Consider the following 26,545-nt stretch of genomic DNA (forward strand, 5'->3'; position numbering starts at 1 on the left):
CACTGTCACCCTGAGTTCTAAATCACTGCATCAAACAGGGGAATCTGCAAATCATAAACGCTTAACACTTGCCAACTTTAAAGCATAGCTTACAAATGTAACGCGAAGTCAAGCTTGTATCTCGTGCTATCGTAGAGATGCTACTCTGAATGGCTTGCTTTTCGCATTGTACTTTTTGTGCAACCCCTTCTTTATGACTGTACCGCTTTCTATCCTACTCCAGATACGAGTGAGGAAATGATATTACACTCGTAACCATGTGTAAATTCGCAAGCAATTTTGTCTTTACAACTGAGCCGCGTTCACTTACAACCTCTGGGCGTAGCCAACAGAACCTGCAATGCTTCTCATCGACAATAGGAGTCCCTAATTCGCACAAACACTGGGCGGCGGCCCCTAAAATCTTGAACTCATCGTCCAGAATAAGGTACCGCTACGTTAGATGGCTTTAACGCTGCCTGACGAAAAGGACTCGCTCATCCGCTTGTCGGACCGAAATGCCGCCTTGAAACAGCCGCCTTGCGCCTGCCAGAAGCCGGTGCTGGAGGGAACGAACATGCGAATGAGAATTCGGCGCGGGGAAAAGGGTTCCGGGGCAGCGACAGCGACCAGGCAGCGGCTGGGACAAGCGAGGCCCTTGTCTGAGCGTGCGGGAAAGGCGGGGTCCTCGTGGCAGGGCCTGGGCGGATGAGGTCACTCTTTGTGGTGGCTGCCGTTGGCAAGATGGCGCCGGTGCTGGCGGAGAAGAAGCTGCTGGGGCCGGACGGGCCTGTGGCTGGCGACTTCCCTAGCGAAGAGGAGGAAGGCCAGAGCCTCTGGTGAGGAGCCGCGTCAGGCTGGGCTTGGCCAGGGCGGTGGCTCTGGCAGCCCGTGCTGGTCTTAGATGGGGGGCGGGTGGGGTTTGCACCTTTCCTTACTGATGGGGATTCGGCTAAACCGGGTAGGCTCGAAGCCTCCCTGCTCTTGGTAGTAGCCATTGTCAGGGATGAGCCGAGGTGGTGGTGGGGGGAAGCCTTTGACGCCCCCCACTTCACAATTCCCCACATAGCTCTTCATATATGATTTCTGTATAACTATTGGACAGGCAGAACAGGCTTGGCTTTCTCTGGTTTTGGGAGGGGCGCCTTATGCAGTCGAGGCATAAGAAAGGGCTGGGGGCGGTAGTAGGGATTGGTTCTCCCTCCCCGTTGCTTTCTCGTTTTGCAAGTACGTAGCTGTACATATTTGTGCTCTGTGGACACAGAAGCCAGGGAGCTGTTTTGAGGGCCCAGAACATCCCTATCAAGGAGGAGCATCACTCTGCCCTTCCCTCCTTCCCTCCCTCCTTCCTCCCATTGAAGCATCATGGAGCAAAAACCTTCTCCAAATGGAAGCCCAGGAACAGGATGAAGTGCACCCACAAGGCCCTCTCTTTTTTCAAAGTGTGATACTGGCAGCCCTAATCTTGTCTTAACCAGCAGCTATAGTTGTTAGGAAAATTAATGAGACAAAATGACAGGCTGTGCATCGCTATGCAGAGGACTAGAGAAGCAGCATTTTCAGTGTGAATGCAGCAGAAACCTAATCTCTGCTCTGTATCATATGTCCCGGGAGCTTAATTGTGCATAGGTTGTGCTGACCGCTGAAGTGTTTACATGATGGTATGTTGGAAAAGTGGAATTTTATGATGGCTTCAGTTTCACTTTTATTGAAGTTATCTTGTTTCTGCTCCTGCCCTATTCTCTTGGTATATTTAAAACAACAGCATTTCCTCTAGCTGGACTCCTCTCTTTAGACTGAGTGGAACATTTCAATCTACAGGGAGCTTCTGGTGTGACTGTTTGCCCAAGAGTAATGTACCTGGCTAAACTTGAAGTAGCCACCATTGGCATCCCTGTTCACTTCAAGAGATAAATTATCATCTACTCTTCTTTTTATTGTAAACTACTTTGGTTGTTGTTTTAATAGAAAAATAGGATCCAAATAATAAACCCAAATATTCTTCAGTAGAAAAGGCCTTTCTGAATAGATTTGACATGTTTTACTCTCATTGTGAAGTACTTTAATTAGATGAGGATGTCTGTTAAAAAAAGGCCAAAATTGATCAATTCATTTTTCAAAAATTTTCTGTAATCAACTTTTGCATCCAATTTTTTTCCCTTATATCATGAGCCCTACAGAATCAAGTTGTAGGACTAACTCTCAACTTGCACCACAGAAGTTTCTGCCCTGCTCTGGTGGTCACTTTATTCTTATCCATGTTCTGGTAGTGTTCTCATCAGCAACTGTTTTTGGGAATAGTAGATAACTCTTCTTGGGAGCTTATATGAATAGTTAGTGGAGGGAGCAATCCTGTGGCTGCTAGACAGCGGCTAGACAGCCCTAGGATATGGTGTTTTCCATGAACCGACCTTGGAGCCCGCGCTCTGAGGTTGGTTCCCAGAGAACTGACCTCCCGTCACTTGGAGGCAGCGTGGAACAGCCCCATCCTCCACGCTTGCAAGAGGAGTGCATAGGGCCAAAAGGGGTGTGGCTGGGGGTGTTCTGGGGTGGGGAGGGCAGAACTGCCTGTATGACTCATCCAGTGTGCTCCCGTGGCTCTGTGCTCCTGTGGCTGTCTAGTTAAAAATGCAGGACAGGAGGAGCATGGAGGGAACGATCCCCTCCATGCTTCTGCTACCTTGATTTGGATAGGCGGTCACCTCCAAGTTTGGAGGTGGACGTTTATCTCGATAGGATTGCGCCCTTAGTTATACTGTGATAGACAAAGATGCTCTTTACAAGACCAGAGATGCTCTGTGACCACTGGAGCTTTATCCTCTCTGGTGCTACCTCTTGCATTGGGTCTGAATGCAGGGCTCATGGTTATTTCTGGGGGAATTTTACTGTTGTGGGTCAGATAGCGTTACAACTCCCCTGACTTGTCTCCTGAGAGGAGAAGTATAGCTCATCATTAAAAACAGAGGTGTCCCTCCCAATTCTCTTATGCTCCACCAATTCCATTGCACAGAGGCCCCCCACCGCTTGCACAATGGCGATTTAGTAGTTCTGGGGCAATCCAAAATGAATGGAAACAGTTGTTTCTGGAAGGAGGCAGGTCGGCAGAGCTCGCATACAGGAGCTCCACCAACCTGCCTTTTTTCAGAAATGAACATTTCTGCTCGTTTCTAGGTTTTCTCTAGGAAGAGCTAAATCTTCCCTTGCGGAAGTGATGGGTCCTGCTTGCACAATATAGTTGGGACCCACTGCTTGTGGAAGGGAATCGGCAGAAAGGAATTGGGGCATAAGCGCCCTGTTGGATTCTTCCCAAATACTATTAGGGCCTTTACTTTTATGGTATTTTGCTATATATGTGAAATCTAAGTAGCTCTTGTGTGTCACTATCTCTTTCGCTTACTCTGTTCTTCAGCAGCTAATGAAACTCTAGATGCTTTGTATCAGAATTTGGTGATGCATAGTCATCTGGACTAAAAAAATGGCTATTCCAGCTCCATTTCTGTGATCCAGAAGGAGATCCAGAATTTGGGCAAAGGCGATCAGTGGGATTTAAGTGAGGGTAAAAGAAGGGTTAATATGCTCTTTGCTAATGAGGTTTAAATGGTTAGGGATTTGAGCATTTGTTACCCATGAGTGTCTGTGTTTGCATTCAAGTGGAGACTGATTTGCTGACACATTGCTAGAAGTAAACCACAATTGGGAATATGTTGGCAATCCACTTCAAAGTGGTCTTGCATTTCTTGAAGACAGTTTGAAACCCTACAAAACCAGAGGTTTCACCCATATTTACTTAAAGTGATACAATGTGACACTTGTAAATATATTGTGTATCTCTTTTTGGTTTTTAAATTATTCACTTTAACTATGAAGCAAAATGCCCATCATGGCATAACAATAGACTATGGATGCAATCCTGTGCATGTGTAGACAGAAAAAAGTCCCCATGCTGGCTGGGAGATGCTGGGAATTGTATGACTCCTTTCTGTCTAAACATGTATAGGATTGTGCCCTAATGGGCTTAAAAATATAACACTACCATTTGAGCTAAGTAATGCAGAACAGTCAGTCTCAATACTTAGACAATCACCAGTGAAAACATCAGCTTTCCTCAGAATAGCAGAATTTCATGAGAAATCAGGTTTCCAAAAACCATTTTGCTACTGAATGTCATTGCTGTGCTGCATAGGGAAGAGACATCTTTTAAAACATATCCAGTTGAAGTATCTGAATTTGGTTTTTCTAGATCCAACACATTGGTAGTTCTTCTAAACTAGCCTTCCCCAACTTGGTGCACTCCAGATCTGTTGGATTACAACTTCCATTGGCCTTGATGGGAGTTGTTGCCCAACACATCTAGAGCGCACCAAGCTAAGGAAAGCTGTCTTAAACATAGGAAGCCAACATTAGTGAACCAATTTTAAATCAGTCCAACTTAAATAACTGATTTAAATAAAATTCCCTGCTTGTACATTTCCTGAACAAGCGTACCTAATAATGGTTTGGTGTAACTATAGAAACATACTGGTTTGCAACTAAATAAAGCCTTTATGCTACCTAGTAACATACTACAAAACTTTTGGTCATCCTCCCCCCATATCTTTTTTGTTATAGAACTATATCTGCTTAGGGATGGGTGTGGGTGCTGGACTGTAAAATCAATAGATTTCTATTTGGCCTTGAGTACACATGCATGGACACAAAGCAAGATTGCTTACTTGGAGGCTAAGAACTTTCCAATAAAAGCTAGTGGTTACTGGGCAGAGCAGTGTTTTCCATGAGATTAAAAGTAAACATCCTTGTTTGGGTAATAGAGTCATACCATTCAGCTTAAGAACTGAACACATTGCAGAGCTCAGGTAGATACATGGCATAAAATATATCCCCCATATGGAGTCAGTGGGTGATCGTGGTGAGAGAAAGGATTGTGACTACTGAGTCTTAGCACTTGGAATGAGTAGTCAGTTCCTAGGTCCAGTAGGAAGCCCTTATTAATAAATTCAGTTTATACTGTTTTGGGTCATGATTATAATGCTGGATTTCAAAAGTCAAATACTTCATCTCTGGTTCAATTACATAAAAAGCAGGCTTTAACTCAATTTGTCTGATAAAAGTTCACCGTTTCAGTTTGATATTATAATGTGTTAACACGTCTGCAATAAATGTGCATGCCAGTATTTATTTGTATTTATTTTATTTATTACATTTTTATACTGCCCAATAGCCAAGGCTTTTTGGGCAGTTTACAATTATACACAAGTATAAGTCAGAGTCTTCTTAAAAAGAGTAACTTACAAAGGAGTAACTTACAATAAATGAAATGTAATAAATAAAACATCATTATTTCTTACTTTCTCAGCCAAGGGTGTCCGTAAACCTCTCCTGCACAGAGAGGCACTCAATCTAGAGATGTAAAGCCTGGAAAAAATGCTTTAAAAATGTTGTCATTGTTGTCTCCCCCCCCCCCCCATTTTTTCTGGCCCTTCACATCTCTATCAGTTGCCTTGTTTCATTTGATTTGTGTTATCTGTCAATCAAACTAATAAGAGATTTTGTGTTATACAGGTTCTCAATATTGAGTGAGGTGTCTACGCGTTCCAGATCCAAATTACCCTCGGGCAAAAATATTCTTGTCTTTGGTAAGTATTCGTGATTAGTAGTGGGAAGCTGTTGGTTTTGTGAGCATACTGAGATCTAACTTTTTTTAAAAGCAAGCCTAACTGAAGAAAAAGAGCCATTTAATTTGGTCAAAAGCCTGAGATGCTTAATATAATATTACCTAGGCTTAAGTTGATCTTGTATCTTCTGTGCTGACAAGGTACCTTGAACCTAATCTGTTGACATAAGATTTATGGTGCAGTTATCGGCTTAATGAGATCTTTTCAAAACATTAAAAATGCAAATGTGACCTTTTTGTGAAGTAAAATGAAAGATAAATGGTTCACTGTGCAGCTTAGTAATGTTTATGATGATGATAAAACTTTGTGTGTGAATGTGTGAGAGAGTGAGATTCAGAGAGAGAGACTTATAATGGGGCTGCTGCTTTATGTTGCTGCCCTATAAAATGACAGAACAAATGAATTGCTTCTCCAACACCCACAAAGGATCACTTAAATTCTCAGCTGAAAGGCATGACTCTGTTTCCTGTAAAAGGTGAGCTTGATGTTTCTTTTCTGCCCTGCAAACTTATTGGCAGGTGATGATGGCTCAGGCAAAACAACACTAATGACTAAAATACAAGGAGCAGAGCATGGGAAGAAAGGAAGAGGTCTGGAATACCTGTACCTAAATATCCATGATGAAGACAGAGATGGTAAAGTATTTGCTATATCTGCATTCCTTTTGCTTAAAATAGGAAGCTTGTCCTTTCTCACAGAAACAGTTGGTTGCTAATGTCATTTCACAGCCTCATTCAATGCATGTTTGCATGGAAGTAAGTCTCACTGTTCAGTGGAGATTAGCCCTATATAAGTTTTTATAGGACGTGCAACTGTAATTACATCCATTTGGTCTAATGTGTTGAAAGCAGATGGGATTTGTAAAAGAGAATGTGTAAGAATGTTTTGTGTTTTTTGTGCTCTTGTTGCATGGGTCTCTAGGAAATTAAATGCATTGAATAGTTCTGTCATTATAGATTTTGCTGATGTTTGTTCACTATTAAATGACTCTTTCTGTTTGCATTAGTTTCCACTGTATATTCTTGGTTTTCTTTTTCCAGTCTGCCCCCCGGAGGGGAGCAGGCTGGAAGTTTAATGTAGGTTCAGAGGTGGTGGTGAAGAAAACATACTAGATTAGAAATGTGGATTGTTCCTATAAGAAAGGGCCTCCACTACTAATACTTGAGTAAAAGGAGATCTGGTTTCATCCAATACGGAGACTTTAGGTCTTTTTCTCAGTTGTATCCTCACCTCCACATACCAAATCAGACTGAAGTGTTGCTTACAACTATGCAAATATATAAACTCTAGTAACAAATATATAACTTCTCCAGTAATAACCTTAGCTTTTGTGGGTGCATCCATATGGTCTTGTAGATCTTCAGTATGTTTTTCTAAACTTGTACGTAGTAGTAATTCATGTGGAAGGTAGTGAGTTATCCACCTTTGTTCCCTTAATGCCACTATTTCTGCCAAGAAGGCTTGGCTTTCTCTTTGACACTTCCCTCTTGTATTCTATTCATTGCCAAATCATATCACTTCTCCCAGTACAAAAATATAGTACTACTTTTCTGTCCCCTCAGTAAAAATTCTGATCCACACCCTGGATATCTCCTTTATTACTGCAATCTTCTCCTCTTTGGTCTTCTGTTGTGTTACCATTGTCTGCTCATGTCTATCCCACTCCCTGCAGCTAAAATTATTCATCTCTGTTTTTGCTGCAGTCACGTGACACCCCTCCTTAAAATCCCTATACTGGTTTCCTGTCCACTCCTGGACGCTGCACAAGGTTTCCATCCTTGCTTCAAACCCCTCGATGGCAATTTCCCCTCCCCATGTACCTCTCTGCTCTAATATCCCAAAACATTCTTACCTGTAACCTTTGCTCATCCATTTCCACCACTCTAAGCCATCCTAAGGCCCCCTGTTCCCTGATGATTTTGCCCTTTCTCCCTTGCTATCCTTTATTCCTGGAACTGCCTCTCAGAACACCCTCATGAGTCCAATTCTCCTATTTCTTTCCACTTTCTCATCAAACCCCACCTTTTCTGTGAAGTCTTTGGAACAACCCCTAGTTCCCAACTTGGTGTCAGGGTGGACACTGAGCCCATAGAATCCCAGAGTAGTTCTGATTCTGAGCAGGAGCAGTCGCTCCTGGGAGAGGAGCGCGCTCCTCTTTCCCAGGGCCAACAGCTGACGGACATTCCTCCCACTGGCATTCCTAGCTTAGATAGCAGTCCTGGGAGTGACAGAGCGTGGGAAGCAGACTTGATGGACGCGTGTCGCCGACGCAGAGAGCGGCACCAAATGGAGGGCGCGGAAAGGAGGCATAGTGCCCAGTTGGCGCGCAAACAACGGTTTTGCCCAGAGGATCCAAGGGAAAAGGGGAGGGACTCTCCCTAGCCCTTAAGTTCAGGGTCTGCCAGTGATGCCCTTTCAAACGGGGACCAACTGTTCCAACTTAAGGCATAGGTACTCTGCTGCTCATATCTGGTTGCTAATAGTAGAGTTGTTAAGTTGTAAAGGAGGAATAAAGCTCTGAAAAGAATCCCTTTGTCTGTGTCTGGACTTGGCTACTGGATTAGACTGAGAGAGGCCTCCAAGGAGCCCTTGACACTTGGTGTCCTCCAGATATGTTGGACTGGAACACCCATCATTCCCATGCTGGCTGAGAATGCTTGGAGTTGCAGTCCAGCATACCTGAAGGGCACCAAGTGGGAGAATACTGCCCTATTGTATCGAAGACTAGGTATGTGTAATAGCAATACTCACATATTTTCCCCTGTTTAGCTCTGCCTCATTTTCTTCCTCTATCTCCCGTGTGTCGAATTCTAGATTGCAATCCCTCTTGGGTAGGGACCTATTCTCTTATTCTTTGTAAAGTGCCAAGTACATAGTTGGTGCTACATACATTAAAATTAATACCACCTATGTAAAAGGATCTCTCAATGAGAAGATGTCTTCCTCTTTTCAGATCAGACCCGCTGTAATGTTTGGATTCTTGATGGGGACTTGTACCACAAAGGTCTCTTGAAATTTGCTGTTTCAGCAGAATCATTGCAGGAGACTGTTGTAGTCTTTGTGGCAGATATGTCTAGGCCCTGGACTATTATGGAATGCTTACAAAAATGGGCAAGTGTCTTGCGTGAGCATATTGATAAGCTGAAAATTCCCCCCGAAGACATGAGAGACATGGAACAGCAATGTAAGTAATGCAAGACTTACTTTTTTTTCTTATCTGTGCGTAACTTACTGAGAGGAGTGCTTACATATAGCTTATATATTTTTCTTTATATAGTTGTCGAATGCCTCATAAAATAAATATCTCTTGGCGTTTTACAATAAGAAAAATACAAATAAAATCACAATAAATATCAACAATATAAAACTCATAAACATGCCAACAGCATAAAAGAAATATCACATTGCAGGGACTAGGATAATAAACATTGTAGGGACTAAGATAATAAAACACAAAAATACTAAAAGGTTTAAAGGCATGCTGGGAATTGTAGGCCTTTTTTCTGTTTGCACCGTAAATGTATAGCCTTATACTGAATAAGAACAGTGGTCTATGTAGCCCAGCATGGTATCCTTGTGACTCCTGATTGGGTGTCTTGGCTTCACAGGCATCTCACATGAATGGAAACAGTATTGCTTGTTATGTGGACATTGTGGCTGTGGGCATGTATTCTGTACTTGTTCAGTGAAGCATTTGGTATCTTGAGAACCCTAAAACTTGTAAACAAACAAACAAATAAAATAAAATATTTATTCCTTATACTTAGAGAAAGGTATGGAAACTTTGGAATAGTATAGGTTAACCTGCAATTTGGAATAGTAGAGATTAACACCAATGAGTTTGGGAATGGGTTAGGTGCTACATGACTTGCAGAAATCTTCAAGAGTTCGTGTTGCTAAGTAGCTTCCAGAAATCTCTGGCAAAAAGGTTGGTTATCATGGAGATTTATAAGTATCTCCAACGGCTCCCCCTTATCCAGGCTGAGATGAAATCAACACTGTTTTTCTCAATTGCAGCCAAAGAGAGGCATGGAGTGTGTGAGGACAACAGTGTTGTCCTCACCCCAGTTTTCTGGGTGTTCCAATTGCCACTGCTGCTGATACTCTAGTATAAGTTGATATCTGCGTGACATTAAAAGTAGGCCCAATTCTCTCTCTTCCTTCTTCCCCATCTGTACCTGTGCACTTGCAGTGCCTGGCTTTCTCTTGTAACCTGTACAAAATCTGCTTCTGCAGACTTTGATTTGTTCCACTGGGCACTTTGACAGGTAGCCCTGTGCAAGCTCCACTGAAAAGTCTTCAGAATGGATAGCCTCAGTTGTACTCGGTAAACAAGGTTACATCCTTGAGAATGAACTTATTTCCTGGGCATCTTGGTTAGTAACTACTAGGGCCCTTCTTCTCCAGCAGTTAGTGTCATCCTTTGAAAACCTCACTGAGCGTACACTCTTCCCAAGTTTTATCATATAGTGGAGTTCCCTCCCAACAAATTAACTGTTGTAGAAAGCATTCTGCCTCATTAAACTGACCTGTCCAGATTTTTGGCCAAAGAAGGTGCAAAGAAGGTTTGGCCAAAACCCAAAGAAGGTGCATTGTTGCCTATGTCATTCTGCATGAGAGTACAGCAAGTGGTGGTCTCAACCATGTTTCCACCTCTTCTTTTACTGCATGCAACCCTAACCACAATGGAAAGGAGTGGACTTGAGTGCACTGGCAAATGACACTTCTCTGTTGGTGTACCTCTCTGTTCTTGCAACTTCTTGGACATCTACAAAATGTAATTGCTGCTTCATCATTGTCTTGTGTTTTGCTTACACAGGCCCAGAAAGTATGTATTCTGGTCCATGTAGAATAAGCTAATAACCAAATTCAAACTTTTGTGTGATTCAAGTCTGTTTATGTTTTAGTCCTTTTTAGATTGGTTTTCCAAGTGGTGTTCACTGTATTTGGCTAATGGTGGAGGAGATAATTTTAATTTATTTATTTATTGCATTTATATCCCACCTTTTTTCCTCTTGCAAGGAACCCAAGGTGGCTTACATGATCCTCCTCCTCTCTGTTTTATCCTCACAACAACAACCCTGTGAGGTAGGTTGGGCTGAGAGTCTATGACTGGCCCAAAGTCACCCAGTGAGCTTCCATGGCTGAGTGGGGACTAGAACCCAGATCTCCCAGCTCCCAGTCCAACACTCTTACCACTACACCACACTGGCTCTCTTTAATACTGTAAAATACACTAAGCTGCAATTCACTGTACAATATCAATTAAATATTACATTTCTTGGCAGTCCCATATGAACTATTTCAAGAACATAATGACAATTTTCCAGTCCTCAGAAAGCTGCACTGGTACAAACTTGGTTGAGTTCAATGGTGCTTGCGCTGGTGCTGCAGCTTGAGGATTGCAGTGGGAGAGACCTTATTTAGGGTCTATACTTGGTGCTATGGAGGTAAGGCCGGTATTCTGTCTCTATTATGCAATGCAGAGAGTCTGAAATAAGGTAGCAGCAACATATTCAAGTAACTAATTTCTCCTTTGTGAATGACAAGCATGCATGCAGGATTCTGGTGACTATCATTGTTTGCTAGAGTAGGTGAGACTGTGCAATTCTTGTGCTTTGTTATTGTCTTGAGAGAGGGACCAAAGGTGAGGGAAATACAATCAAGAGCAGATAACTTTTTTGGGGGAGGGAAAGAGAGTGATGATGGAGCATCATTTGCAAGAGGCCAAGAAGTTGAGAGCAGTAATAGTGAGGTATAGAACACAGCCACTTCCCTGTGTGATCGCAGTTTATTTTGCTGAATCCCAGAAACAGGCCCAACTTAAATGTGGTTGTTCTGAAACCCAACACATTTCTTGCAGTATTAGTTTTCCTGTGTTAAGGGGTACAATGTCTCCATGTTCTTCCATGGCACAATCTTGGACTTACTACACTAACTTGGAGAAAACTCTTCACTATTTTCATAGCACTGAAAATACAGTGCATAATATAGGAAAAGAAGTGGTTTTTCAGACTCCTGTTCCAAATATTTTGATACTTCCTTCTTTGTCAAGTGTAATCTGGCAAGAATCTCCCTTCACTTCACACACCTCTGACCTCGGCCTTGCACTCCCACTCATTTTAAATGGTGGTACAAAAAACTGATGCTTTTCAAAACTATGTCATGTGGCTTTATCAAGCCAAGAGATCATCTCAGGTTCAGTGGATAAAAGGATCCCATTCTTCCACTACGAAGTATGTTTATGTTGGGGATTACATCATTCCATGTCTTGTGAGATAAACCATGAGCCTGTGTCTATTGTGACCAAAAATAAATGCCTGCTCCTGAAATTCAGCAAAATACATGGCCATTCTTGTGTCTCCCTGGCTGTAATGTTGTATGCAACAATTGTGGCCATACTTCTGCTGAAATGGAATCTGCCAAGTAAACTGTTGAAAAATGCAAGTGCATAGCCAGTGCTGTGCTTTCTCCCCGTAGAAGGATTTGTTGAATCTGCTAAAAGAGCAGCTTAGGGTAGCATGAGGAAAAATTCACCCTAAGGGAAGACTTTGGGTTTTTCATGCCACTATTGTCTACAAGAGACTCCTCTCAGTCTCTTGTAGAGAGACTGAACATCTCTTTAAATGTCAAAAGAAACTCAGCAATTTAGAGATGGAGCAACTTGGCATCCTATGACTGTTTTTCTGTGTGTTTCTTTGGCTACTGACGTAGGGAAAACAGTGCAGAGTGGGCAGTTGTGCATGCATAGAGGAGAACATATAAAGATGGACCTCTCCCATGCAGAGCACATCAAACCCCTTCCTTCAGGAAAAGGAAGGTTGGCCTTGTTTGACTGTAGTGTTAGCTGCAACCATTGCTAGAACAGAGTAGAAAACAGCTGACAAATCCAGAGCTGGACAGATGACGATGAGGAGGTGAGAGGAGCACAGTAGTTGCAGAATTTCTGGTATCATTTTGTTCAAATGTAGGAATTGGTGCGGGGTGTGTGTGTGAGTGGCTTAAAATGTTGCATCCATTATAGGTTTCCTGTTGTGTCCAGAATTCTGAAATATGTGGTGCCTTATTATCCACTATAGTATATAGTAAATAAGGCGCTCCTCTAAAGCTGTTTTTTCTTTTGGTGGCAGCTGCTTATAGCAGCTGAAAACAAATGACCTGGCCCTGTGCAGCCTTCAGGATTAGGTTGAGCTAAAAATCCATGAAAATAAATTTCAGTGACTAAAGTCTGCCAGTACTGTCTGCTTTTTTAAAAAAAAAAATATTATTGCAGGCAAGGTAAGCTTGCACCATTATTTTATGTTGCATCCAATACTCTGGGTATTGCTCCAGTTAATTGCAAACTGCCAATTCCCTGAACAAGAACAAGCCAATATGCTTGCTGCTTAGAGTGTGAAAAAACATCCTTCTGTCTCATGTCCTAGGAATGGCAGTGAGAAGGAGGCATTTCTGTGAGGGCAATACTAACTTGCAGAAGCTCTCCAGACATGTGGGATATGTGTAAGCTCTAGAAGTATAGTTTATGAAAGCTTAACCCAAGGGCAGTCAGGGTCCTTTGGATTCTCTCATACACTGAGTTCCAGTGTCTCCTGTGGCTGCAGGTGTGGGAAGGCTATGACTTCCTTGGCTCAGGCTCTGCCCTTTTCTAGAATGCATATCTGATGCCATTGGACAGTCCTTGTACACTGTACAGGAAGACCCGCCCTCTTCTAATCCACACTGGCAGGCTTTCAGTCATGTTCCCTGGTTTTCCATAACAGGGGAGGGTAAGCATTTCTCCAGGAAGCGTGGCTATGCCTCAACCTCGCTGATGGCTTTAGCTGCTTTCTGCTGTGCTTGGCTTCCCTGTGGATCATAGAAGGGAGAGGAGAGAGAGCAGCAGCAACACAAGGAATCTAAGCAGGTGCCCTGCTTTACTTCTGCTTGTGAAGCCTGTGGGAAGAACATTTGAGGCTGATCTGCTACATGGGCGTGTCATGCCTAATAGAAAACCATGTTTAGGTTCCTGTTAAGGGAAAGGCTGAAGCGTAGCAAACAGGAACATGCTCTGCATGCAGAAGCTCCAAGGTTCAATTCTCGGCATCTCCAGGTAGGGCTGGAAAAACTCCTGTCTGAAACTCTGGAGAGCCATTGGCAGTCAGTGTTGACAATACTGGACTAGATCAACTGGTGTTCTGGCTTGGTATAAAAGGCAGCTTCTTCTGTTCCTGTCAAATTATTTCTGAAACGGTAAATGCTGCAGTATTGAAGCTTCAAACCGAGACATACACAAATAGTCTTTGAATACTGAATTGGAGCCCCTTAAAGAATACTTCATTTTAAGACCATTGGTGGATGGGTCTGGCTGTTCATTTAAAAAAACCAAATGTACTTTGAACATAAAGTGGGATAACTGGTAGAGCATACAAAACCATCCTTAACTCTTTCCCTGAAGGTCTCTTCAAGCTTATTTATGGTAGCTTATTTTAAGTTAGTTCTGTATCTGTCATTCTACTGTCATGATTTTTATTCTTTGCTTAACTCAGAGATACCCCTTCTTTATAACTTGAACGCATTTTATTAGATTAAAATATTTTTTTCCGTAGTTGTGAAGGCTTTTCAAGAATATGTAGAACCTGAAGAAGGTTATCAGGGATCGCCACAGAGAAGATGTCCATCAGGGCAAGATGATGAAAGTGTTACTCTACCACTTGGCGATAATGTGCTGACTCACAACCTTGGGATCCCTGTGATAGTAGTTTGTACAAAGGTGAGCTTGACCTCTCATTCACCAGCAAACTAAGTAGGCGTTTGATGTTTTGGTACACATCATTTTAACGGAGGCAAAATTCCAGGATTACGTAGACCTTCGCACAAATGGAGCGGGACCTGTTTTACTGGCGAAGTGGTTGGAAGTAACCTTTTCAAACAGCTGGAAGTTCATATTTCTGGGAAGTAGTTCTAGCCTTCCTCTTCTTTCCACTTCCTAAAAGTTGGATTGTGAGTTTTTTCAAGTTTAAAGGGGTTTAGTTGTCAAAACCTGTATTTACATGGAATCATTTAGATTTTAAGAAGTATGTCCAGGAAGAGCAATGAGCACAATGTCTTTCCTTTTTCTTCAGGTTTCCCTTTTCTCTTTCTTGTCATCCTAATTTCCAAATCTGCAAAATGTTTCCAAGTGACATTCAGAGTACAGGAGATCTCAGTTTCTAAGCTTACGTACAAACATACACACAAACTTTTAGGTGTTACAAATTAGAGGTAACCTTGTTGTTTTGGGGTATGAAGATGCAAATTAAAATACCTTTGAGTTTGCTTCAAAGCCAAAGTGTCTTGAAGTATATGATGTCTCAGATGCATGCTTTCGTGATGTTTTAACAAAAGACGTTTTGCCTGTCCAACTTCGGTGATATGCGGTGAAGTATTTTGCTTAAGGGCTTCAAACAAAACTTGCTTTGAACATTTATTTATGCAAAACCATATGTGTTCTGCACATACTTGCACTTCAGGTTTTTAGAACTCATAATTTCTCTTTGTATTTCTTTTTCAGTGTGATGCAATGAGCATATTAGAAAAGGAACATGACTACAGAGAAGAACACTTTGATTTCATTCAGTCGCACATTCGTAGATTCTGCTTACAGTGTATCTTTTTCTTGAGCTTAAGTGATGGAATAAAAATGATGGCATGTTGAGAAATGTTACTTTACATAAACTCAGTATGTCATCATCTCAACCCAATTATGTAATCCAAGTCTGTTATTTCATTCCCCAATATTAGAGTGGGGGGAGATCATCTCTGTGTTCTGTTTCATTTGTTGTACCACATATGTAAGCTTTAAACAACAAAGACCGACACTTTATCTCCCATTGTCCTGATGGTGGCAGTGTTTTCTTTTTACGATACTGGTCTATGAGAATTCTGGCAGCCCTTAAATAAATCCTAAATCAATTTGATCTTAGATTTGCTATACTTTGCAACTAACAGTACAATCCTATGCATATTGACTCAGAAGTAAGTCCTTTCTTCATTGGGGCGTAATCCTAGGTCATTGTGCTGTCCACACTCACATTGAACTCAGTGGAACTTGTTTTCGAGTAGATAGATAGAGGATTGTGCTGTAAATACAATTAGTGAATTATTGTGGTCGTTGATAGAGTATTTGTGAATACTAATGTTTAAACTGATACGCTTATAATATATAATTGTGTTGGTGAATACTGTGGATCACATAGGAATTGCTGTTTATATTTAGACTTTGCATGTTACTGTTAGCCATGTTTGTTGCCTTTATTTTTGACTTTTAGGTACTCTGAATGTTAGGTAATTATCTCCCAATTAAAGTTCTTCCACTCCCATGTCTTTCATTGGACACTGAAATGTCTAGCCCATTTCATTTTAAACAGTTGCATGTTGGGCCCATTCTGCCACAGTACTTGGATTCAAGTGTTTTCTGAAAACTTTGCTCTGTTTTAAAATGTGACTATATATTTAGCGGGTTAACTTCAATTCCTCTTAATGCCACACTCTTCTCAATGCTTTCCTTAAAACAAATGAATAGATGGAGCAGCCTTGATCTATACGTCAGTTAAGGAGGAAAAGAATCTTGACTTGTTGTATAAGTACATTGTACATAAAACATACGGCTTTCACTTTACCACACCTGCCTTAGTGGTAGAAAAGGATGCAGTTTTCATGTAAGTTGAAGAACAAAGCAAGAGGCAGTGCTCTCTTGTACCTTTGCATTAAGGCTTACAAAGTCACTTTAAGTGGAAAATAAGATTTTGCTGGGGGTTGATGGATGAGTAGGAGCTAGTCTCGTAGATGAAGCATAAATAAACTTGCAGAATGTAATCCTAATCATGTTACCTAGAAGTCCATCTCCACTGATTTAATGGAAATATTTTGGAGCTGCTTTGCTGAAACACAGTGTTGTAAGGTCTTGCGTATAGTTCTTGCTGCTTCTACAAAGAGTCAGTTGTCTCCCCTCACTGTTGCCACCGTGACCTCAGAGATGCTGCACTGGTGTTTCTCCATCCAGAATGTCTCTGTGTCACAGTAGTGTCATCCAAGGATGATTATGCTGCTTGAGTGGGAGCAGAGTTAATTTATGTCACTTCAGATGGCATCCTCTGAGATGTTTGGCCCATATAGAGGTTGGTACTAATATGTGCTGGTCATAACTGATAGTAAGGGGCAGTGGTTTTGTGGGACATTACAGCAGCTTATATCTATCTAGGTTTGGGCTGTACTTCTGCAGGTATAAGATTGCTTCACACATTCCATTTGTTAAGGTGCAAACATGACAGTACTTGTTATCAAGCACGTTCATTATATAGCCAGGATTGGAGCCTTCCCCAACCTGATACCCTCCAGATGTTTTGGATGAGAACTCCCGGCAATCCTTGGCCATGCTAGCTGGGGCTGATGGGAATTGGAGTCCAAAACATCCGGCGTGCACCAGGTTGGGGAAGGCAGCTGCAGGTTTCTGCTGAGTGTATGCCTGACATTCCAGGATTTGCTGCTGATATGTGGGTGGCCCTAAGCTGATTCAGATGATTGGGTTGTTGGTTATCCCTGACTACATCTCACAGTCAGGCAAATAGCCCTACACCTCTTGTATGTTTGTTTTTTTAGGACAGTTTTGCTTTTTTTGTGTGGAATAAAGAGTGCTCCATTTAATCTACAGCGTAATAACTGAATTTTTCTCTAATGTGGCAAAAAGGCAAGCTAAACAAATATTTTTTTTAATGTACTGATCATCGTGGTGCTGTACATCTGAAAAAGGATGTATTCACATGAATCATATTTCTTTCTCTAGACCTGCTGGCTGGGACAATGAAAAGAAAATTGCAATTCTACATGAAAACTTCACAACGGTTAAGCCAGAAGATGCATATGAAGACTTCATTGTAAAACCACCTGTAAGAAAGGTACAACAGCTTTGAAGTACATGTTGCTTTATCCTGGTTGCAAGGCTGCTAGTAACTGTTATAGTTAACTCTATATCCTGAATCACGGTAAGGAAATTAAGCCACTAATTTGACTCTATTCTAGCCAAAGGTGTTTCCTTCACACTTGCAACACTTTTGTAATTGCCCTGAGACAGGTTTACTGAAGTCAGGTTGGAGTAATACAGAGGGTTTAAAACAAAACAATGCGGTTCTCTGACCCTGGTAAATAATATTGTGTTGTATTTCAATGTGGGAAGAGACCAAAAGACAATGGCTTCAATCTAATTAACCATGAGCGGGAGAAGAAAATGGATTAGTGCAGTTCCTTGAGTCCTAATATAAATGATAGTAGAAGACTTCTTGCAGTGTACTGTGTCAGAGTTCTGTTATAGTATGAGAAAGACGGTGAATAGAAGATAGAGGTTGTAGCATATGACCTCTAGTCAGGACTGTTCCCTCCATATGACCAACCAAACTCTTCTTGTAGAACTGCTCTTTTGTTATCTAAATCATAATGTGCCATAGTGTTGCTGGCAGCGTAGTTGGCCCTACATAATGCAAAAGAGCAAGCCAAGCCACAGACGATAAATATTTCACTGTTACAATGCATATAACCGTTCTTATTCCTCCAAATTCTTGCATCTCACAGCAGTAGTAATAAATTCCCATTGGTCTGAGGATAAGATCTGTTTGTAATTTTTTTGAACTTGGTGGGGCCGGAGGATTCTAAAGTGAATTAACCTTCCAAGCCTTCCAATATGTCTTTAGCGGGCAGGCACACTAAAGCATGCAGCCAGCTACTGTTGTGTGTGTTCAGATCTGTAGCTCGGGACAACTGATCCAATGCTGGCCTTCAACAGGGCTTCTGAGACTCCTTCCTAAAACCAGCCAGGCAGGAATGGAGGCAGAAGAGTGAGGAGCGCTTGTGGCCAGAAGCTCCCATGCGCTCCCTGCCTTTCTGTAGCTTCTATGGTCAGCATAGTAGTTTGGCAAGCTGCAATGCTAAACCTCTGTTGCTAGAAGGAAAAAATATATCTGCCTTCTGCAGAATTCCCTCCCTGGAACTACATATGTGTAGTAGTATGTATGTAGTGTAAACACACACACACACACACACACACACACTGGTGTCTATTGTATAATATGTGCTATACATCAAAGAGAATAGTAATTTCCCATAATTCTGAGGGCACTGGAGGGATGATTTAGTATGGGGGGGGAGCAGCGTGTTGCCTTCCAGATGTTTTGGACTACAACTCCCATAAGCCCCGACCAGCATGGCCAGTGGTCAGATAATGGGAGCTGTAGTCCAAAACATCTAGAGGGCACTAGGTTGCCTGTTCCTAATTTAGTGGATAGAGGACCTTCAAGATAACTTTGTTATCATTTGGATAGCCATTTTCTATCTGTAAGAAAACTTTGTATTTTTTATCCCCCTCCTCATCAGTTAGTTCATGATAAAGAGCTTGCAGCAGAAGATGAACAAGTGTTTCTTATGAAGCAGCAGGTAAGTAAATGAAATGGTGCATGCTTGTCATGATACCGGGGAATTTCTCTGATGCTTAGAATGTTTTAAAGGTCTTTTGTCTAAATGTCTCTTGCGTATGATCAGAAATCAATATTTGGATGGCAGGACGTGCACAGCCAACTGCTTGGACAGAACGACTGGGGAGCAACGCATTAGATTGGAGATACCATCCTCTTGTGTTTTTATCCATGACCAAAATGAGTTATGATTACTTGTGCTATAAATATATGTATACTATGCAGTTTTACTCCACACTGTCATGACGTTCTCCTAAAGAACCTGGGAATTGCAGTTCTATGAGAAACTCCATGCCCTGCAGTACTGGGATTCCTTTGTTCCTGGGTAGTAAGCCATTACTTTAGACTAGCTTTGAATTGTAGTGTAGTGAATCAAGTGATAAACACTTGACTCTGTGACTTAAAACTAGAGGGCGTGACTCCCTCTCCTTTGTTGATTGTAGCATGCCTTAAATCAGTTACAGGTAAGTAACCTCCTTTCCTCTTTAACTATGATGCCCTCCACTGATAAATATGTGTGTCAAACATGGTAACGTTAACCTTAAGCTCACAAGAGAACAACTTTACTACACGTGTTTAAATTTCAGAACATTTTTCTCTAGTATATTTACAGGCTGTTTGTTCTCTTTGCAGTCTTACCTTGCCAAGCAGCCAGCCACACCTACAAGAGCTTCTGTAAGTATGTGTAGGAAAGTCATTTGCAGTTTAAAATGCAAGTCAAAGTCCCAGGGGCTGAATGATTGAAATACTGAACCTTTTTACGGTGATTGCTTAAAATCTGCTTGGAACATGACATGCAGTTCATAAATGTCATTCCTAAAGCATCTCCCAAGAATTGAAGTTGTTTGACTGTTCTGGTCCAGTGTGTGAATAGGTAGTTTTACCAGTGGAAGCTGCAGAGTTCTCAAAGTGATGTGGGCAGCTGGCAAGAAGGAGGCACAAAAGACTGAATAAAATAGGGAGGAGGAAGGGGGAAAGAAATAGAACACTTTAAAAGTTAGTAAAGAAAGAAAATACTCTGGAGGAGAAAGAACCTATTCCGAGGACACACAATCACTCAAAATGTAGTTGGTGGAAACCCTAAAAGGAAAGTGGTACCATTTTTCTATATATTTCACCAACACCCATGATTCCCTCCTCTTTATTCTAGAGAAGCTGACTACAAGTTGGAAACCTCTGAGCAAAGAAATACTTGGTTTATGCTTCAGTAGTTAAATTTTGGTTTTATTTTGTTCTTGGCTGCAAATTTCATTCTTCCATTATATTGTCCAGGAATCTCCTGCACGAGGGCCTTCCGGATCACCAAGACCCCAGGGCAGGGCAGGCCCTGCTAATGTCCCCAGTGCTTCGCCAATAGCATCTGTTAAGAAACCAGATCCAACTATTAAAAGTATGCACTACAGCTTAATCTATTTTATGTGTAATCTACCCTGTCCCTGGAATTCTGTCTTGTTAGATGAAGGGCAGGTGCAAATGTAGTTGACAGTATTGAATATTCATGCATAATACTCAGCAGACAGCTGTTACAGCTTAGAAATGCCAAGAGTTTATCAATGATGGAGATAATGAATTAACACTCATCTCCATTTAAAAAATCGATACAAAGTTAATTAGCTGTAGTTCATTTAATTATAGTACAAACAGGCAAACAGTATGTGTGTTAGAGATCGCATTCTTTATATATCTTTAATTTATCATTTTGTTTTATATTTGAAAATCAGTTTTTAAGTGTCAGAGGGTTGTTAATCTGTTACAATCATACATGTTTCAAATCTGTTATTGTTTTTTCCATTTTACTTAGATAATGCTGCAAGTGAAGGTGTGCTTGCCAGTTTCTTCAACAGTCTCTTGAGTAAAAAGACTGGTTCTCCTGGGAGTCCTGGTGCAGGAGGAGTTCAGACTACAGCCAAAAAATCAGGTATTATATATAAAAAAGGCTAGTGTAGAGGGTTTTTTTTTTCATATTAACTTACTGGGCTGGCTCACACGTAACACTAAGTCAGCTTCGCAGCCCATGGTTTGAAGTTGCCTTTAGAAACTTATTGGACTCTGTATTTAAACCAGGATCCCCATCTCAAGTATAACACTATGCTGGGATTTTTTAAAAATGAAATTAAACTCTGCCCAACTGTACAGGAGGAGGAATGGGTCTGACCCTTTGCTCGGTCTTGTTTAGGCTTGCCTGCATGGTGCTAAACCATGGTTTAGCATTGCATGCAAACCGGCCTGTTCTGCCTGGACCATACTGAAATAATGGGTAGTTTGGCTAAGGCCACGGTCAAATCTTTTAACATGGATGGCCTTGGGCTTGTGTTTTGTGGAGAACTCAGCAAGCCCAGTCTGTATAATCCCACCCTGGATTCTGTTTGTTGTGATGCTAGAATCTTGGACTTCAAGAGAATGACAGTGGGGGCATGTTTAGAACTGGCTGCAATTTGCATACATGTACTAAAATAGTAACGTCTTTTTTTAGGACAAAAAACTGTTTTGACAAATGTTCAAGAAGAACTGGATAGAATGACTCGCAAGCCAGACTCTATGGTAACGGCCAACTCCTCTCCGACAGAAAATGAAGCTTGATAATGCTTGAACCTGCATATGTAAATGACCAAATAACTATGTATATTGATCTGATAAGACCAGGAGCTCTCTGCTATGGCAGATGCTAAAAGTTTTTCTTGGGGCAGGGGGAAATGAAATTTAACCTTCATTGGCTTGACCCAGTATCAAGTGCACATTCAGGAAGTTTTGCATATAAAATTCCTCTGTTTTAAGATAACCATTTTAGAGTTTAAATAGGGCAATTCTCTTATTTGGGTGGCAAACAAGGCGGCGCAACTGCGGTTCTTAGGGAAGAGCACAGAGACGTGAGATGCCGAATTCCTGTTGAAAAACCACTAGTGGCTGCTGGCACTAAGGAAGAATGAAGTCCCTTTTTCCAAGTTTACTGGAGTTGGCCATTCAAACCATACTTGTACTTGGAGAGAATCTGATGTAGCAAAGTGTTGGTTAGATGAAGAGTGTATAAAATGCTGCGTTTTAAAAGGGGAAATATAAGATCTGTTCAGTAGAAGTGAAAAGCATGTTGGACAGACTAGAGAAAAGCAGTGATGAATATAGATAAGATAATCATGTTTTAAAAACAAGAGCCTTTACAGTTGGGGAGCGCTCAAAGCTTAATACACTGAGCATCATGGGAATTTTTTTAATAAATTGCATTTTTAGTTCTAACAAGAAGATACATGAAATGTGGTTGGTGCCCCTTTTTGTCATAACTGACACAGGGAGAAACTTGCTTAGACCAAGTGCCTGGCACAGTGAGAGATGTGTCTTTTAGAAGGTGCTTGAACCTCTTGTGCACTGTAGTACAAACAGTCTCTGTTTGTTTGACTTTATTTTAAAACTCAGTAACTTTTGATAGTTGTGTTTAATTTTGAATCCTTTTTTTCTGATAGCTTCTGCCTTGGGTTGTTTTTCCCTCCTAAATACCAGCCACCCCGCCTCTTAAGAGAAATGGGTGACGTATCACGTTCCCATAATGAAATGTAACACAGCATATAAACCAGTTCTTTTTTTTTTTTTTTTAGTACCCGATCGTTAACTGCAAAGTTGAAAACTGAATCCTGCTTTAAGGTTTTAAAAACCTGTGATGATTTTCTGGTAGATTTCCAAGAATCTTGTTCCAAATTGCAGTAAACTAGAGAGTTGGTAGGTTTACAATGATAAACAGAGAACGTAATGACTTCAGTACATTTTTATGTAACCCCCTCATTGTCGCCTTTTCAATGTGGAAAGAAATCTTACGGTTGTCCCTCATTGCTACTCAGATTAGTACCCATGGTCACATTGAGCTACTCTGAAAGACTCCCACAGTTACTGAAATGGCACTTTTGAGTTTTTTACGATCTACTTGACAGAGAAACACTACCTTACATTATAGTACCAAACATGTTTGTAATCAACACACAGAAGGGAAAAAACCACCGTATGAATTATGCAGAGTTTACTTTTTATTGATAAAAAAAGATTTGTGTGTTATGCTAAATCTTGTTTCTGAATAGAACACCCCATATATATAAGATACAACATGAATTGACCACTAACACAGTACTGGATGTAATTGCAAACCCTGTGTTACGTAAAGAGGCCATCTCTCTTTGTTTTTGTAGGTCTGTGTAACACTATCTAGAAAGCTAAGAGTATTTACTTGTGTTATAAAAGCATGTTTACTTGTGCCAGTTATGTCTTTTTCATTTTTTTTAACTTTTCTTATAAGTTTTAAAATCTCAGTTACATCTACAGTTGCCTAGATCTTAAACTGAGAAGTAGCGGCCAGGGAATCTGGTGTGTGGTTTTGCTGCCTATTACAATCTGGCGTATGATTTGCGAGATGCACATTAATGAAAACTGTAGCCTTGTACCACCACAGCAGATGTGACTTGAATCTTGTCCTTGCGGTGTGCAGCTTTAGTATACTGTTAGCTGCAATTTTTGTGCCATGTATAAATGCATAGCAAGTTGGCATTTTGGGATGGTTGGGTTCTGGCAGAGAGAATTTCACCATTTTCTTGCCACATTTGCTGAATGCAAGTGGCATAGAATCAGCCTTCTGATGAACTGGCTAGTCCAGAGCTGATTTTGGCTACATGGAGACAACTTCCAGCTGTAGGGAATGAAATCTTTAAAGTAAAATGAGTAAGTTGGATGAGCAAGTGTTTCATGATAGTATGTGGTTCCAGTGCAAGCCTCAGTACACAACTGCCTCTTTTTATTAATGCTTTTATCATTCATGCAGATAATTCACTTTGCATACCAATACTGTGTATGCATGGCTAGTGAAGTATTTTTTTCATTTTCATAAAATGAATGTTAGATCTGCTACAAATGAGCAAAAGCCAACAACATGCCACTTCCCAGTTGTGCAAAAGAGTGTTTGGATCCAAGCAGAGTTTGATTCCCTCCCATTTCCTCTTTGCAAGTGAATACTCCTAGTTTCTCAAAGGAAGGAAGCTGTAAGTAATGTAGTGTTTGTTGGTTGCCAAAGTCTAGCAACTTTGGAAAGCTGCACAGTTGTCTTTTCTGGTGTTCTCAAGCATTGGAACCAAAGGCCAAACTGTAAACAGCCTTTATGTTTTAAAAATACAATTAACTTTATTTTCAGGATACACTTTAATGGTAGACTGTTAAAATTATTACATGGCTATATTTATATACAGTATAGTGATTGCATCTACTGTTCATGTTTAAACTAAAGTAATAATCTCTTGAACTTGAAGAGAAGGCAAATATAAAGGATTAAGGATTGGCCCTCCATCAAAATGCTATGGTTATGCTGCTTGATTTTTTTTTTAAAGTTTGCACTTTTTATTGGCATTTTAAAACTTGTTTAAACTGAACAGAACTTGTTGTATTTAATTTAATTTAACTACATTGAAAGTGACTGAACTTAACCATATCCATGCTGTAAATGAAAGTTCACTCTCCTATATTACTAAGTTTATTGATGTTTTTAACTTCCAATGAGGACTGCAGATGTATCCAACACAACCCTTAGTCCAGTTGTATGGCTTTAACCAGGTGCAGTCATGTGGAATCTTGCTTTCTAGTGCTGGCAAAAATGAGGACATGTCTTTAATTAATGGCTTCAATAAACACCAACCAAGACTGCTTACCTGTGTTGAGTCACTTTTTACAAGGTGGGACAGATCTAGAACTGTGGTTTGAAATAAAGGACATTTTGAACTTGACATACAATGACTTAGTAACATTTTTTTTTTTACCATGTGCAATGACTGCCATAATGGGTCAGACTAAAGGCTGAGCCACCTTGACAATCTACTAACAAACCACAGGGATGGACAGATCAGTCTATTTCTGGTTTGTGTCAGTTTCACATGTGTTTCATCCTAAGCCTGTCGCAGAGTCTGTGATATTTTTTTAAAGTATGAAAATTCACATTTACTTTACTTTCTCTTAAAATATGCATTTTTGTAGCTGAGTTGCATTGTAAGATTTGGAGAAGTGCATAGTCCAAAGGATAAGTATTCTGATCATGTATTAAGAAATGCAAATTAGGTCAGTTTGCTAAAAAAATGCAGACTGTATGAAATTCTCCAACATTTCTAGCCAACAGTAGTCAACTCATAAGGGGGCACAAGATTCTTATGGAATCAGAATCCAGTTTCCCGCTAGGTCCAGCCAGATTCTGCTCATAACCAAGACATGATGGCAACAGGCCTTCCCTGCTGTATGCTGCTAGCATCCCAATATTCAGATGTATGCTGTCTGTTAAAATGGAATTTCCATTTAACTATCACAACTGACTTCTGTGAATCCCTCACACCTGGCACTCAAAGGAATACAGCCTCTGAATAAGGTTGCATTTCTGACTAACCACCAATAAACTCCATGACTGGGTTCACACAACATGATAACTCACACTCAAGGCTGAATGTGGGTTGTTGAAATGTGGATGTTATCTGAACCCAGCTGTGATAACAAATCATGGTGTGTGAACCACGAACAATCCCACAGTTCACAACCCAACGACAAACCATGGATTGTTAGCGCTGCTGGGTTCAGACAACAACCCATGTTTCAATGACAACCCACATTCAACCCATACTCAACCTTGAATGTGGGTTATCGCGTTGTGTGAATCCAGCCTATGACTGCATTAATGAAATCCCTTTTTTAAAGAAATACATTTATGCTAGTGACTGTCACAGCTTCCCTTGGTAAGGAGTTCCATGGGTTAATGCTGCATTGTGTGTTTATTTTCAGTCAACCTGTAAGTCTCAGTGGATGATCTTGAGGTTTGCATTTTGAGTAAATATTTTCCCTTAGTTGCAGTCTGTACTGCAAATCTGGATGCATCATAGAGTTGTATAATACCATTGTGCTGATTTGTTCGCAATTTTGATCCTTTCCTTGATTTCTGATGTTACTTCTATCTCATACTGTCACAGGAGTAAACTGGTGAGTGTACAAAAAGATGCAGATGTGTTACTAATATCCCATGGGGGTCCTTGACCATTGTCTAGTACCACACTATGAACTATTCTTTCATTAAGGTTCTGTGGTTGCCCTCTTTAAGCTTCTCTTCATCATTGCTGGTATGCATGAAATCAGTTTCAACTTGTCTTGCAGAACTAACTTCCTTACCATAGGAAATTAAGGAAGAATTGACTTTTTCAAGGAAGGTAATTTGTTTACTTTTTCACCAGGCTCAGATGCAGTTATCAAACAGTCCTGTAGCAATTCTTAGTGACAAATTAAAAGCATTACTAAACAGTTTACTTGAAAACTTGCCAAAGTTGGGTTGTGGGAGGAGAGAATCAATCTGAATAGGATGTGAATTTAAACAGACGTCTTACCTTAACCCAGGTAATGAGAGTCGCATGCATTGATTGTGTA

General features: G+C 40.9%; 1 protein-coding gene across 2 annotated transcripts; it reads left to right on the top strand.

Moving 5' to 3' along the window:
* Window positions 1–674: 674 nt before the first annotated feature.
* On the top strand, window positions 675–24,796 carry DYNC1LI2 (dynein cytoplasmic 1 light intermediate chain 2). 2 transcript variants are annotated; one of them, XM_084813254.1, is made up of 14 exons: window positions 675–818; window positions 5,539–5,612; window positions 6,170–6,286; window positions 8,605–8,835; window positions 14,237–14,400; window positions 15,181–15,274; window positions 16,192–16,327; window positions 17,452–17,563; window positions 19,032–19,091; window positions 19,763–19,804; window positions 20,402–20,519; window positions 20,931–21,047; window positions 21,603–21,670; window positions 22,717–24,796. In XM_084813254.1, the coding sequence occupies exons 1-14, from the start codon at window positions 688–690 to the stop codon at window positions 22,747–22,749; spliced, it is 1,497 nt and encodes a 498-aa protein (XP_084669380.1). In that variant the 5' UTR covers window positions 675–687; the 3' UTR covers window positions 22,750–24,796. The 2 variants fall into 2 exon arrangements, with proteins under 2 accessions (XP_084669380.1, XP_084669379.1); XM_084813253.1 differs by lacking the exon at window positions 22,717–24,796 and having other exon boundaries at window positions 21,603–21,807.
* The last annotated feature ends 1,749 nt before the right edge of the window (window positions 24,797–26,545 follow it).

The sequence above is a fragment of the Heloderma suspectum genome, chromosome 8, assembly GCF_057233095.1.
Source record: "Heloderma suspectum isolate Gila_16-S chromosome 8, 16-S_ref, whole genome shotgun sequence".
Classification (NCBI taxonomy): domain Eukaryota; kingdom Metazoa; phylum Chordata; class Lepidosauria; order Squamata; family Helodermatidae; genus Heloderma; species Heloderma suspectum.

Bases quoted from the DNA above. Each gene is read 5' to 3' on its own strand.
- DYNC1LI2 (XM_084813253.1), top strand. From the start codon at position 688: ATGAGGTCACTCTTTGTGGTGGCTGCCGTTGGCAAGATGGCGCCGGTG. The intron at 819-5,538 runs GTGAGGAGCCGC...TGTGTTATACAG, and splicing joins GAGGAAGGCCAGAGCCTCTG to GTTCTCAATATTGAGTGAGG. The intron at 19,805-20,401 runs GTAAGTATGTGT...TATATTGTCCAG, and splicing joins CCACACCTACAAGAGCTTCT to GAATCTCCTGCACGAGGGCC.